Source organism: Tribolium madens, unplaced genomic scaffold (genome assembly GCF_015345945.1).
Source record: "Tribolium madens isolate multiple individuals breed KSU strain unplaced genomic scaffold, Tmad_KSU_1.1 Scaffold_7;HRSCAF=85;Tcas5.2_LG10, whole genome shotgun sequence".
Lineage (NCBI taxonomy): Eukaryota > Metazoa > Arthropoda > Insecta > Coleoptera > Tenebrionidae > Tribolium > Tribolium madens.
This window is the reverse complement of record NW_025401050.1, coordinates 7440603-7455702: the sequence shown is the minus strand read 5'-3', so window position 1 is coordinate 7455702 and position 15100 is coordinate 7440603. Positions and strand designations below refer to the sequence as shown.

At 30.7% G+C, this 15100-nt stretch overlaps 1 protein-coding gene across 1 annotated transcript; it reads left to right on the top strand.

Moving 5' to 3' along the window:
• Positions 1-3131: 3131 nt before the first annotated feature.
• On the top strand, positions 3132-14001 carry LOC123009908 (cell adhesion molecule 1-like). The gene is made up of 6 exons (XM_044406477.1): positions 3132-3311; positions 10949-11157; positions 11695-11830; positions 11911-12044; positions 12332-12536; positions 13710-14001. Exons 1-6 carry the CDS (start codon positions 3257-3259, stop codon positions 13793-13795), a joined length of 825 nt encoding a protein of 274 aa, XP_044262412.1. The 5' UTR covers positions 3132-3256; the 3' UTR covers positions 13796-14001.
• The last annotated feature ends 1099 nt before the right edge of the window (positions 14002-15100 follow it).

Sequence of the window (15100 nt, the reverse complement as noted above, 5' to 3'; positions counted from 1 at the left end):
ATAACAATAACAAGTTTTTGACTAAAACTCTTTTTTTTAAATGTAGACTAAAAATGGTATAAGATATTTTTTTAGAGAAAAAGTATTTTAAAAATTTAAAAAGCCTTACTCTGCTATTAATTTTAACTCAAAGTGAACTTTTCAGTTAATGGTATTTTCTTGTAACTATTTTGAATAAAATTCTCTAAACAATTACACCCTCCGATAATTCGAAAATAAGTCCTTGGAGAGTAAGAAAGGCGGCAACCGAAGCTCAAGTATTAATTTACGAAAGTACTATCTACGATTGTTCCAAGAACAGCGTTTAACTATTCGCTCGTAGTAAATTTCTAACGTATAATTTACGAGCGGAATGTTGATCAAAGTATAGAAACTAACCGAATATAGCGAAATAACTCCGTAATATGAGTTTTGCTGTATTTCTTCGTTCCGTACTCAAAGGCGTGAACTTAATACAATATACTAATGCGATTTTAGTCGCGACTTCACTTCTTGGGGAAGTTCACCTTACTTTGTGTAATTAAGTTTACACTCAACTCGTTAGAGGTGGTAGCGGCTCTTTCAATTTCTACACTTTATTGAATTTTATGCTTACGTTGTCCTGCATATATCTCGGTTCTTGCGGTTAAACTTACGCAAGGAAGAAAGAACAACGCTGTAAGCACAACGAAGTGTGGGATGAAAGACCGGCGCTGAAATATAATGCAAATGGGGGATTTACAGGAGTAGACGAGAAGGTTTCCTTTTGTTAAAAAAAAACAACTAAAAAAATGTTGAAATAAAATAGTTTCCTACCCACTGCACCAATTTTGTAACACTAACCATAAAAATAATTCTCGTTCAGTTTTACAAAGTAAATGCTTAACATACCAATCGTAGCATTGTGACTCAAGACACCCCAATTTATTCGCCCTCCGACCCTAAAATTCTTGTTGCGTTCTTGTTCCTGTATTCGAGCCCATTACAGTCCAATTTTGTCATTTAAAGACCTGATGGAGCGTGTTTTATGTTGTTTCATAATTGAAAACAACAAGAAAACATCTTTATTTGTCTCACCACAACTCAATTTTACATAAATATACTCACATACGCGCCAATTCAGCGAGAATAAACAAGGCTAATCTGCCCCTCGGCAATTCTAACACTGTATTTATGTCAGGAGATGACAACAAGCCGGTTTCTCGCCTTTTATAGGGACCCATCGTTCTTCCTATTATCGCTGTGTGAGGGTTTAAGATTAATTCTGCCACTGGTGGTGATTGCAAAGGATTTGTTTGCTTTATCTGACCTAAGCGGTGGCAACAATAAAAAATCAAGAAACACAATAAAATCACCACCCAAGCCAAATTTAAATAAATATTACACTATACAAATTAATGGCGCAGTGGGTAGGATAGTTATACAAGCTGAGTCTTAGTTATACGCATAAACATGCTTGCTGAATAATAACAAATAGTAAAAAATTCTAGTAAAGGTTTTTTAGGTGCGTCATAAAAACACTCTTCAACTTTAAAATTTTAAATTATACTATTATTATCATTTTTTTAACCAAGCTTGATATACTGGTAGACTCTGACTTCGTTAATTTGACATTTGGTAGTGACAATGAAAAAAAGGTATGATTAATGAGGAGTAAAATGCAAAACAAACTTTTTTTCTTTGTGGGATATCTAATCTCATGAATTTCCAAAAAAATAAAAACAGTACTTTTCGAAAAAAAACAACAAAAATCTGAAAAATCAAAAATTAAAAAAAAACTGGCCATATTTATTTAGGTTTAGGCCGTGCTTGTGGAAAGCAATGAATACAGAAAGCTAAAATGTGTATTGAAAATGGTCGAAATAATTTAAACAGTTTTTTTAATTTTAATGTTTTTGCAATTTTGTCGAATTATCTACGAAATAAAAAAAGTTTTTTGTACGACCTTAACAAAAAGTAAGTTTTTCCTCCCTAAATTTATAAAAGACAAGTGGCCAAGTCCCTGAGAGGGACCTCTCACAGAGGTAAAAATTTTACCTCCCCCATAGAATCAGAAAAACATGGTCCTATGGCGAAACTGGGATATCAAGAAAAATTGTTATTTTTGTAGCTTTTCTTGCTGGACCGGAGAAGAAAAGATACAGTTTTCTCTCTTGTAATACAAATAACCATTCTTTAATTTATTTTGCATTTTACTCATTATTTTTTATTACCACTATAAAATGTCAAAGTAAAGGAGTCAATATCTACCACTATATCAAGTTTGTTCAAAATAATTACAATTTTATTGGTATTATTTAAAATTTAAAGGTTGACGCAACATTTCAAAAACTTAAAACTTTTACTAGAATTTTTTTTCACTATTCGTTATTATTAGACAAGAACTATCATTCCCTTTTGCATATAAGTTAAAACTCACTCTGTATGTGCGTATACAGAGTGAGTTATAATTGAATGTAATTGTTTTACTATTTCTTTTTTAGGTCAAAATAAAGCAATTAACCTTAATGTACCTTTGTCATATAATAGTACTCTCTTAAAAAGTTACAGAGTGTTAAAAAAAAATATGAATTGTTACTTTGACAATACTTTAAATTCAGAACAAAATAAAATAAGATTGAAAAATAGAAAATTATGGCAAATGTTCAAAATGCTTTCTTTTTTACTCTGGTAAAAAATGTACACCTATCTATAGTTTACCCTACATAAATAGAGAGTCATAAATCTAGAAAATAAAAAATGAATAATTTGCATGGACGCACACCTAATAAAAAATATTTTATGGATCCATCCCTCTATGTCGATGTCCCAATTTATGCTTCTGCGATAATTTACATCCGATACCCCGCACTTTCACCCCAAATAAATCAATTAGCCCTCTCACATAAAATTCCATCCCTCACAACAATCGCAAGATGTTCCCCCGGTTTACGGCCTCTAATAAAATGGTTATTTGGTGAATTTTCGCAATGATTAGCGTCCTGCTTGAGTGCAGATTCCTATGCAAATAGATGTCAAAGTTGATAATTGCTGGTAATCATATGCATTGCTCTTCGGGGTGTTTCATTGTATTGTAAACAGCGGGGGTGCACGCTTGCGCACCCCTCTCGGCCGGAGATTTGCTACATCCACTTCTCACTCGGTCCAGCGCGTCGAAACTTCGCGGAACAAGTGTCTTGTGAAACTTCGAAACGGCCCGAACAAGAAAACGATAATGTTGCGATTTTGGCAATGTTTGCAAAAGTTTGATATGGAGTGCATGTGGCCGTAGGAGACAATGTTGCAAAGTGGGCGTCTTTTGCTGTGGGTGCTGGTGCTGAACTTGGCAAGAGGTGAGACTCAAAAAGAAAAGAAAATTTATCCACAAATTTTAAACAAGCATTTATTTCAAAAACTATTAGTTCATTAATAACAAAACTTTGTTTAAATCACATTTTTGTTTTGTTATAAAACTTTGAGAAAAGAAATGTGATGTTATTTTTCTATTTTAAACATAAACAATCTCATAAAAATAACATAACTAACTTTATTATGAAGTTCATGTATCGCTGAAAGCTAAGTTATGTTAGCCTCTCGACATTATGTTAAATTTACACATCATTTTAAAATTTATACATTTTTTTAATGAACTAGGTACAAATTTTTATTTTTATAAAATAAATAGGGTATATAACAATGCTTTATTTTAGTACAGAAACTTCACCATGTGGTTATTATTGCCTCATACCATTCATATAAATTTGTGACAATGTAATATTCTGTTTATAAACAAATATAAATAAATAAACATGAATTTTGTTTCAAAATTTAAATAACATTGAAAGAAGCGTTTAATTTTCTAGAAATGTTTATGGTATCTCCCCACCTATTTTTTAAAGTAAGTAATATAAATAGATTTATGTAGCGGCTGCTTTTTTAATTTTGGCGTCAAAGCTATCCATGAAAGATTGATTGTGAACGAACCATCGTATTGACAGTTATTATGTTATTAATCTGACATTTGACACTTTGCCGGGCGTATTAAAAATTGTGGTTCGTTCACAACCCACTTGTCGTCACCGCCAACTATGACGCCAAATTTAAGAAAACACCTATTAGATTGTATGATTAAATAAATTTGAGGTCAAAGTCAACTCTAAGCATCAAAATTCGAGTCTTTGCTTGATAAAAAATTATTAAAATGTGTATTGTCACTCTGTGTGAAATGAAAGATACTTCGATTTGTCAATTAGAACTTTAATTTTTAAGCTTTTTAATAACAATTTGTGGTACATCTGCTTTTAGCACCATTACTTTGATTTTGACGGATGGTAATACATAGTACACATTTTTTTTAAATTAAGCAAAGACTCAAATTATGTTTTTCATAGTCGACTTCGAATCCAAATTTATAAATATGTAACATTATTTTGTTCTTAATTATGCCCTTTTTTTATACAAACATACATTCTTTAAAGGTCAAAACAATTATTATTTTTTTAACTAATTTATATGACACAACACAATCATATTTTATTGATTTTATTACAATGTTTTGTTAATCATATTTTGCATGCTATCTCATAAATAATCACATAAACAAATTTATTACGTTTCATTAAATTATTAGCTATTAATAAATAAAAATGCAAGCTTTTGGTTAATTTTTAAAAAGTGTTTTGCATTAAACACTTAAAAATAAATATCCTATGCATACTAATAAAAAAAAAGATGACTAACTTTTGTTTACATTAAAAAAATATTTTTTCCTAATTGGAAAATTTTTATCCGATACAAATATTAGATGGAATCTGTATTGCGTTAGTTATTTTATTATCTTATAATTGAATCTTTCTCACGTTCCGCTACTATCAGAAAAGTTCTTTACAAGTTTAATTTTTTTATTTTATTAAACAAAGATTGTATCAGTGTGAAAAATTAAGGCTCTATAAACTTTGTTATTATGATTTTTTTCAAATCTTCTTAAACTAAAATGCGAAATCACTTGTCTCTCAACTCACACTAACAATAATAAAAACCCATACAAAACGTGTTTGAGTGTTGGAATAAAAAGGTTAAAGCTACATATTTGTTCAGTTAGATTTAAATAAAACGTCACCCTAGTATAGTGTCTCCTCATTATCACATCCCTCTATTCACCAAAACCACAGCCTGAGCAAAAACCTTTAATTTATATTTCCCTTCTGTATTATTCAATAAACAGTAAACTGCAAACATTTCTGATCTCAAATTCTTAAACTTTTATTTTCTTTCCAAACATTATAAAGAATTCACAATTTTACAAAGAATATTTAATTGGCATGTCTTGGACTCGGTTAAATTTATTTACTCGTGTTAATTGCAAAGTCGGAAATATTATTGATTTTTGTAACAATGTTTTTATGGCTTAACCAAAGCCATGGCGTAGCCTAATTACATACTCGTTTGCCGAAAAGCAATTTTACGAGGTTTCGGATTTATTAGCAAATAACGATGTCCTGGATGCTCTGTTTAAGAGGTCGTAAATTTCGAGGTAGGGATTATGAAATAGTCTTGTTATTTCCGTTTAGTTGAGTGGCATTTGTAAATTGATGACGTTAATTAAGGGTTAGTACCAACCCCAAAAATGAGGAAATTAAAAAAACGACAAAAATATTTTGAGTTAAAAATATATTTTAAACAATACATAATTACAAATGTACATTAGCTTAATTTTCTGTGATGGAGTGCATCTGTTATGTTATTACAGAATAAATAAAACGCTATCTGATGGGAAAACATTTCCGCTTCTGTAATTAAATCTGCTCTTGTTTGAAAAGCATCATAAATCTTTCCACCGGCGAAAATGCTTAACTTTTTCCTCCTTATCATTTTATTTATTTTTATTTAGATAGGACCACCAGTGTAGAGCTTCGACAACTGTGTTTATTTAGAAAACAATCGGCCGTTAGTGCAATAATAAATACAAAGTTCGACCCTACTTTCGAGGTATATTACTTCCAGATGTTTTACAAGGGTTGGCTTTTATTTCCTTGTAAATTAAATTTCTATTGTGTAATAAAAGTGTGCAGGAATTGGTTAGTAATCTATGTATATTTTCGTGTTTTACGGGCAACATAACCATGGTCAAAACCTATTGGTGCAGGTCGTGCTACAATACAACCATGCAAATGAAATGTTGCACATTTCTCATAAATAAATGTTGCCAACTTTATGAGCCACATTTTGGTTTAATAGTGGTTTTAATCGACCGTAAAATATAGCTGCAGAATGCGGATAGGGCGAGCTTCCGATTACCAGGTTTTGCGTTTTCACACTTTAATATTCTCGCGACAAAGAAGGAAAAATTGCAGTCAAAAATTACCAGATATCTAATTTTTTGTTGCAACAAATTCGTTAATAAATCTCAAGACGGCACAGTATAATCTGCATAATTAGATCTTTAGTCATTGTTACAGCAAGTCATAAAACTGTATTTACAAACTGCAATCTATACTGAATTATGTATGAAGCTTTGCTATTAGCTTGCGGCTAATACAAATTGTGAGAATATTTTCGTTCTGCATTATTTTACTGCAAAATTTTAATATATTTACTTTTTTTGATTAACTATTTGGTTATTTATTCATTAAAAAAATAAAGAATTGCTATATTAGATATAATTTAGGTTGATTTTAACTGAAGGTTAGGATTTTAACAATAACGAACTTTGAAAATATAAGTTTTTTAAGAAATGCATTTTTTGTAAGTCTTTAAAACTTAAACAGTTTTCATGCAAAACAGAATCAATTTTTATAAAAAAGAAAAGAATTCTAAAATTATTTGGTCTAGGTTAGACTAAAATTAAAGAATTAAAACTTATTAAAAGTCCGAATAATGTTGATGTTGTATAAACTGCAAATAAGCTTATACAGGGTGAATATGAAGTATGGAACCAAGCGGTTTTTTTTGATCATTGATCAAAATGTGATCGTATTTTAAGAACGAAATTTTGTTGTGGTTTTAAACTGCTATTTTTTTGAGGAAATTAAATATAAAGTAGATCGTTGTAATCCTTAAATTAAAACCTTCATTAGAAAAATAGTATTATAGTGGGTTTCCATTTAAAAAAATAAAAGAAACTGTAGAACTCAATAACAAAAAAGAATTTCGAAAAATTTTATTCTTGATAAAACATCACATTTTTATAGTACTTTATCATTCTTTAATCTAGTTTTTCAAAATATAAATAGTTTAAGCAAAAAACGTTTGGTTCCAGACATTTTTTTCACCTACTATAAGAGATGCTGGATAAGAAAAAAGTCTTACAGGATTGACTAGAGTTGATACAATAGAAAAAAAAATATATTCCATCTAAATATTGATTATTGCAAGATTGGAAAATTAATTAATATTAGAAAAGGCTGAAACCTGTTTTTCCTGTTTTTTTAATAAAAATAATAATTTTTCATATTTCATATTAGTGAATTTCAGAGAAAATCGTATTACTTTTGATGTTTCTATAGTTGTTAAGAGGGAACTTACATTTGTAACGAAGCCATGAGCATCAAACAGCTTTTGACATTGACAACAAAATGAATCAAAGTAGAAATGGGATTAATAATTTGCCACACGAGTTACTCTTAATTGCAAAAGCGTGAAAATTCAGTACTGCATTAATTAAAAGTTGAATAATGGTTTCAGTAAATGCATATTTGATGGAGTTTATAATAACAAAATTTAAATAGTTAGTTTTATACGACAGCTGAACATTATAGAAAAATTGTGATTTCCATAATGAAAAGTTCTTTTCATGTTATTCGATTTTGAATCAGTTTGGTGGAAATGTCACATAAATCACACTATTCTGCACAACTTCTGTTGCTCTTATACTAATTTGAAACATGTGCTATTGGCAACGGAGTTACGTTGACTTTTTAGTTCGGAAAGTTTCTGATTTATGCTTGCGCACCGCTAAAACATTAACTTCAAATAAATATTAAATAAGTAAAAATACTCTCGCGTTTTGTTAACAAATTCCTGTCATTTGTGTTTTTTAATGTACAGAAAAAGCGTGCCGGTAATATTTCACCAAATTACTGGTTTCAGTATACCGCCTTTGTATAGCAAACTAGATAAAAAGCTCGCCCAAAGCCGACCAAGTCCTTTAATTTTGTCCTGTGAAAGCGAAAATTTATTTAAACAGGACCTCTGTCAGCACCTGAATGATAAATTAAACTCACTCCATTATTTCACTTGTTAATAAAATCCCATTAAGTCCTCGTCCTGGAAGAATAACAACAGGAGCATTTCCCACCAATTAAACCTTCTCTCTTTTCCTAATTATCGAAAATCGGCAATAAGGACCAATTTGTTATGCCGAGCGAATTAATTAAAATCACTTTGATCACAAGTTGAAGAACAACACGTTTCTGAGAAATGTTAATTGGCGTTTTTTACAGACGGATCCAATGTCGGAGAGAAAAGTGCGCTAACGTACAATAAAGACATATCCGGAAGCGTATTTTCCAGATGAGGGATTAACATGAATTGCAAATGGGCCGCTGCAATGTTGACAATAGTGTTACCTCTCATGTGAAATACAATTTGAAAAGGAATATCTTCCACGATATAGGCCGCTTAAAGCGGTTTCGTTGAGAATACAGATCTGATGGGAGAGATGAGGAAAGCGCTGGATTAGAGGAAGCGGTATCCTAAAGCACATGCATACTGCGAATATTATATCCACTTCTCAAACATCTTATTAAAAACTCGCACAAGAATTAAAAATTATGCTCTTGCAAAAATTTTAATAACTAATAATGAATAAGAAATTCTCAGACAATTATTACTAAAAGAACTCAACACAAATTATTATTACTTTTTAACATATTAATTAATGTTTTGTTCATTATTTACTATTTTAATTTGTTATTGTTACATATTTCTATTTCTATATTTTGTACCTACTTCTTACTTTATAAACCAATATTGTAATTTATGGTACAAAAATAAAATTTTCTCACAATTGCAAATTGTTTATTATCGGGTACCGGTTTCGGCCAATTTGCCCTATGTCAAAAAAATACTTTACAAACTTTAACATTACACAATAAATTACATATAAAATTAAAAACAATTAAAACTCCCCCATTTGTTTTCTCTTGCTGTCAAATTTTAGTTTTGGATCATAGATTACCTAATGAAATAACCCTAATTGGAGGTAACTACATAACTTAATATTTATTGTAATTGTTTTCTAGTAAAGTGTTTTAATATAGTAAGTCTATTTTTTTTTCTTTTTATTAATATTTTACTAATTTACCAAATTTTTTGTTATTATTTTTTTGTTTTCTTATTTTACATTTATGTTTAATTAAAATCTTCTAACAATTCTGCAATTCTATTTTAATCTTTTTGTTTTATTTTTTATACTTTCTAGCTAATGCACTTCCTTCTCTTCTTGTACATACCTACCACATAGTACGTAATACAATATGTTAGTTATTTTCTAATCTTCCCCCTCGAGCTTTTTTTTAATCCACATATTTTTCTTACAACTACATATTTTACTACATAGGTATTTTATTTTCAACCCAATTCTTGGCTTTTTTACATTATTTTATTCTATTACTTACCTGAAAGCTTTTTTAGACCTCTATTTTTATTTTTTACTGTCTAGTTTTTTCCATTTTTCCACGTTGTGGTATTTTGATTTTTTTATTACAGTTTTTGTACTTACACGCTGAGGTACTCATCTGGTTTTTATATTCAATTTTCTCTAACTTATTAGTTATACAGTCAGTGACAAAATTATGGAACAATCTTACTAAAACTGAATATATTTTTATATATTAAATTTTTTTTTACATTTTTTGGCATTTAAGTAATCGACATTTTTATTAAATGAAAACCCCTAATTTTTTAGCCAATTTGATAGATTTTTAACTATCGAAATGACAACACCAAAATATTAAATATTACATAAAGTTTTTGAAAAACAATTATCCAAAAAGTGAAATAATATCAACAAAAAATCAAGTTGAAAATTTTGTATTTTTTAACAAGAAAATTGACATTTTTATCAAAACACAATATTTTCAGTTTTAATAAATAATTCCATAATTTTGCCGATCACTGTATAATTTTGTATAGTAAAAATTACACTTTAAAAATAACAGTAATAATAAATATAATTCAAGTAATTTTTTTTTTTAATAATAATTTAACTGCTAAGACAAACAAAATTAGTAGGTGCTTCACTGAATACTCACATTAGCAACACAATAATATAATTTTTATAGCTACTTGCGTTTGCATGCCCACATAGTTAATATAGCGTTGACTGTATAATTATTACATGAATTATAGGTATTTTAGTTAAAATGTAGTTAAAATTAATTAAATTTTTGATATAACTTTTTAATTAAGTTTTCAGTTTTACAGTTTTTGCTTGAGATTCAAATTTAAAGAATTTACTTCTCAACATATTTTATTAAAAATACTAGCAGATGCAGAGAATGAATAATGTAAAATCTTGGAAATTGTATTTACCCCTCAACCTATGAAACGTTTACTTGGTTTTGATTTAATCATATATTGAATTATGCATTGTTTGATGTTCAATACTTTGAGAAGTGTAAACTTTTCATAATTTTAGCTTTGTAAAGTACAAATTTTTGCTTTATTTGCAATTTAAATGAATGAAATTTTAAAGTAATTAATGAAGTAATTATATTCGAACATTTGTGTTTAAATACATAATTCATTAAAAGTATGATGAATATAGATCCAGACTAACGAAAATCAGTTCAAGTTTAATAAAATAAATTTGATAACACTGACGAAACAACCCTTTCAGTTTGCATAGCGATATGTATTGATCTGGTTGTAAAACCCTTCCAGAATTCGCCAAATAATTTATTCATTAAAAGCCCATAATATAATATTATAGAAAAATTTCTTCTGCTTATCCGTCTGCTTTAAATTAATGATTTTTCCCGACTTGCAGTGATTCTGTGCTTGAAAGATGTGGTTCTGGAAATAGAGCCTGAAATCGTCCATTTGGGCGAGGACTCGACGTTGAGATGCAGCTACGATCTCGAAGATGCACCACTTTACTGTGTCAAGTGGTACAGAGGCCGGCATGAGTTTTACAGATACACGCCGAAAGAGCACCCCAGCACTAAAATATTCCCTTTTCCGGGAATACACGTCGACGTAAGTAGAAATAAAAACCCCGCTGACAAATTGACGGTAATTAATTTTCGGTCGCTGCAGTTACTGAAACGTTTTACTGCTATTCATGATGAACTTTATTTATTACTGGAAAACAGAAGCGGGAAAAATTGTCAGCGGGAAATGATATGTGGAGGGTTTCACGCTACATTGTTTCGATAATTTTCTCACGGGATATTAAAAGTGGGGTTGGTGACGCAGGTTTTCGAGACGATTGCACGAAAATTTGATCTAAATTAAACAGTTTCAAAAATAAATATGTAGCCTAAAATTAATTTTTCCACATTGGGTCTCAAACAAGCTTCAAACCATTAACTTCACGGTAATTTATTCGCTCTTTCATTTATGCAAATCCCTACAACAGTTTGACCCTCGACAAGGTATAGATTTGTTGCGATTTGGTCCACAAACATGACGAGTATTGTGGTACATGCAAGAGCACTCAGTCGTGCAAAGCCCTTGACACATTATTTCATATAATCATAAAGTGTAATCGCCCTAACAAGAATTGAATTGCAGCTAAAGCAATCGGATGAGAAGCAGGTGGTCCTGAGGGAGGTAGGGTTCAGTCTCTCTGGAAAGTTTACATGCGAAGTGACCACAGATGCGCCCCTTTTCTCCACAGCGGCTGTCTCTAAAGATATGCTAGTTGTTGGTGAGTAATCGAGGGTTATGGAATAGCACGAATTAGTTACTCTCAATGAACATTGTCTCAAGTTTTTTCAAAAATTTCAGTTTTACCCATTCAGGAGCCAACGCTTGTCACTGAAAAAACATCTTATGACAACGGCGATGTGTTACGAGCCAATTGCACCTCGCCAGCCTCGCGACCCGCAGCCACCCTCACTTTCATGCTCAACAATAAAGTGGTGAGTGAAAATTTTACACAGAAGAAATCCTTTACGTTTCCAAAATATTTTACAAAGATAAAAAACAAGCAAATTGTTTTACGATTTTTCTTTAGTGACAATAAAAAAGAATACCTGAATGTTCGCTTCCAATTGAAAATCAATCATCGTCTTAAATTTACGATAGACGATGAAATCTGCCAGGGAAAGAAAATTTACGGTGTAATTAATAAAATAGGTCGACGTAATACCTCTCGTCGAGATTCCACGGATTTAAGGAATGTCTGGGTTATTCTTCTTGATTTCAGGTGTGCGAAAAGTGTGCAACTCGCAAACACGCCACGCAAGAGTTGTGGTGGAGCGAACTGTCGCTCGAGCTTCCTCTTTTTCCGTCTCATTTCCACAGCGATAGGATTACGCTCAAGTGCATCGCAAGAATCGGGAAGATTTACGAAAGGGACGTCCAAGTCACCATGCCTAACACGAGCATGAAAGACCCGATACCAGCAAGAGGTGAGTTCGATAAGTCATATAAATAAATGATGTCCACTCAAAAAAAAAAAAACCTGCAGTGGAGAAGCTTCAACTCTAATTTAATTCAAATCATTGATTGAAAAAACGGAAACTTTTAAATTGAATTTATTACCAAAAATGGCAAAAACGTGTTGATATTTTAGCATGAAATGATAACCAAAATTATTATAAAATCATATTATTAAGGATTAAAGCCACAAAATAAAATAAAAAACTTTTATGTGCGAAATAAAACAAGTAAAAATTTTACCTTTTGAGCATAGAGTAAAAATTTTATTTTTGCGCCTAAGCGTTTTTACTTTTACAATGACATTGACATTTACCAATGTTGTTTCTTTCTTGTCTTTTTTACTGCTAGTGCAATTTTCAGAGAGCTATATTGTAGATCGTGAGCATTAGACATTTGACATTTGTGAGGAATTTTTTGGTTATAAAAACGGGAAAAATATTTTCTTGAGTCCTGTTCTCTTAAAATTTATTGTTACACTAGCTATATGTTTCGGCTATTTTAGCCATATTCAGGCCATTTTCACTTCCGACCCCGCCCAATACTTCATTATCTTGGTAAATTACACAAATAAATAATGTACACTCAAAAATAATGCAGTGGAGAAGCTTCAACTCTAATTTGGTTCAAATCATTGATTGATAAAACCGGAAAGTTTTAAATTAAATTTATTACTAAAAATGACAAAAACGTGTTGATATTTTGGCATGAAATGGAAGCTAAAAGTATTATATCACATTGTTGAGGATTGAAAAACATCCAGAAGTTTTCAAAAAAAAATTATTAATTGTCGAAAACATATGAGAACAAGAGTCGACTTTTACACCGCTTTATAACATAATTAAATCGGAACATAAACTTTAAACTTTTAGTAGTTGTAATCCCGATTATCCATAAGAGTTTTATTACAGTTTTCATCGCTCGCGTTTATTAAAATTCACAGTACATGCAAAAATAACACGTTAACACTCTGTAATAATAATAATATTTTTTTAATTGCGTTGGGAAATCCCCAACAATTCTCACATATGAAATACAATCTTGTCATTTACACCGATTTTGTTCAACTTCTTGCTTTATTTCTTTTATAATTCCACGAAAATGATAAATGATGTATCAAACAAACTTTCTTTTTTCTGTTTCAGTCACACAAAGTTCAGCTGGGAGCCACTACATCAAAACCTTCAACGTAATAAATATCTTATACTTATTGTTTATTTCTGTGTCTTAAAGACTGTTCTGTTGAGATGTTTTTAGTTGTAATAATTGTAAGGAATTTAATATAATTGTGATGAAATTTGCTGCAACTAGTCGTTTAGAGGGTCGTATAAGTCTAAATTTTGTATGATTTCGACGATATCGTTGGATAAACTATTGTAAGCGACGTTTTTGAAATGGATGGATGTTGAAAAGTAAATAAATATATTGTCTATTTCATCCAGTTTTAATTTCTCACTCCCTAATCCTGCCATCCGGCACACGTTTTATCTATCCAGATACAAATATAAATAAAGTTATCTGTAGATCTTTAGCCACTTTAAACAAGCCCTCGACCTATTGTTTATTGTCTGAACGTCCCCCGAGGACGTCAAACAAAACCCGAAAGGGTCATGCTTTGTTTAAGGAAATCATTTGAACTTGGTTCGCTTCAAGTAGCAGAGTGAGAGTGAAGTGTGCGACGAATCTCTTCACGATGTGCATTCTCTTTCAAAAGACGATGTTGATTTTACTCGGTTTTCCTCATATCACGAAAGTAAATAGGGAGAGGTGCCAAATCGACCCATACCCCATATTTTTATAAGGTTTCTTTTTATCGCCGCACCGCACCCGCAAACCGAATAAGGATGTAACAATTTTTTCTCAAAAGCAATTTGAACAACGGTAAATGGTTTTACAGCCCAGTTGGTATTTTCACAAAAAATATAAATCAAAAAATCAGTCGTCATATTTTTTTTGAAGAAGTGAAAATTTAAATTTGTTAAAAAATTAAAAACTTTATTTTGCATTATGGGCAAATACACTGGTCATAAAATATAATTTCAGCGCTTTTTGTTTTTGTTTTAGTGTCGTACTTGGTTGAAACCCGTCACATGTAACGTAATTATACTAATTAATTTTGAGTTAATTTCAAATAAAATGCAGCGAACATAATATTAGAGATGATTGCACAGCACAACAGTACGTTAAATTCCCTTTCAAAGTTGGAAATCCAGTCAAGAAGTAACGGCAGTTTCAGACAGTTTCTAACGCAACAATTATAACACAATTATCTCCAACTCCTTTACGACCTCTCAACTTATACAGGTGAAATATCATAATTACGGTTTAATACCGCCAAACATCATTGTATGTGGGTTTCTGTGATTGTCGTATAGTCCACTAAACTCACTGAAGCGTACCGACCATGTAATGAATCGAATAAATTACAAATGCTTTAACCAAATAAAACACTTTTGATGTCATTGTTTGAAAATAAATCACTCAATTAAAATTGCTACTAGACCGTAAATAATGACCTGTGTTGATGCTTTTTTCA

Coding starts and splice junctions, on each gene's coding strand:
- LOC123009908 (XM_044406477.1), top strand. CDS start 3,257: ATGTTGCAAAGTGGGCGTCTTTTGCTGTGGGTGCTGGTGCTGAACTTG. Junction 3,312..10,948: donor GGTGCTGAACTTGGCAAGAG/GTGAGACTCAAA, acceptor CCCGACTTGCAG/TGATTCTGTGCTTGAAAGAT. Junction 11,831..11,910: donor TAAAGATATGCTAGTTGTTG/GTGAGTAATCGA, acceptor CAAAAATTTCAG/TTTTACCCATTCAGGAGCCA.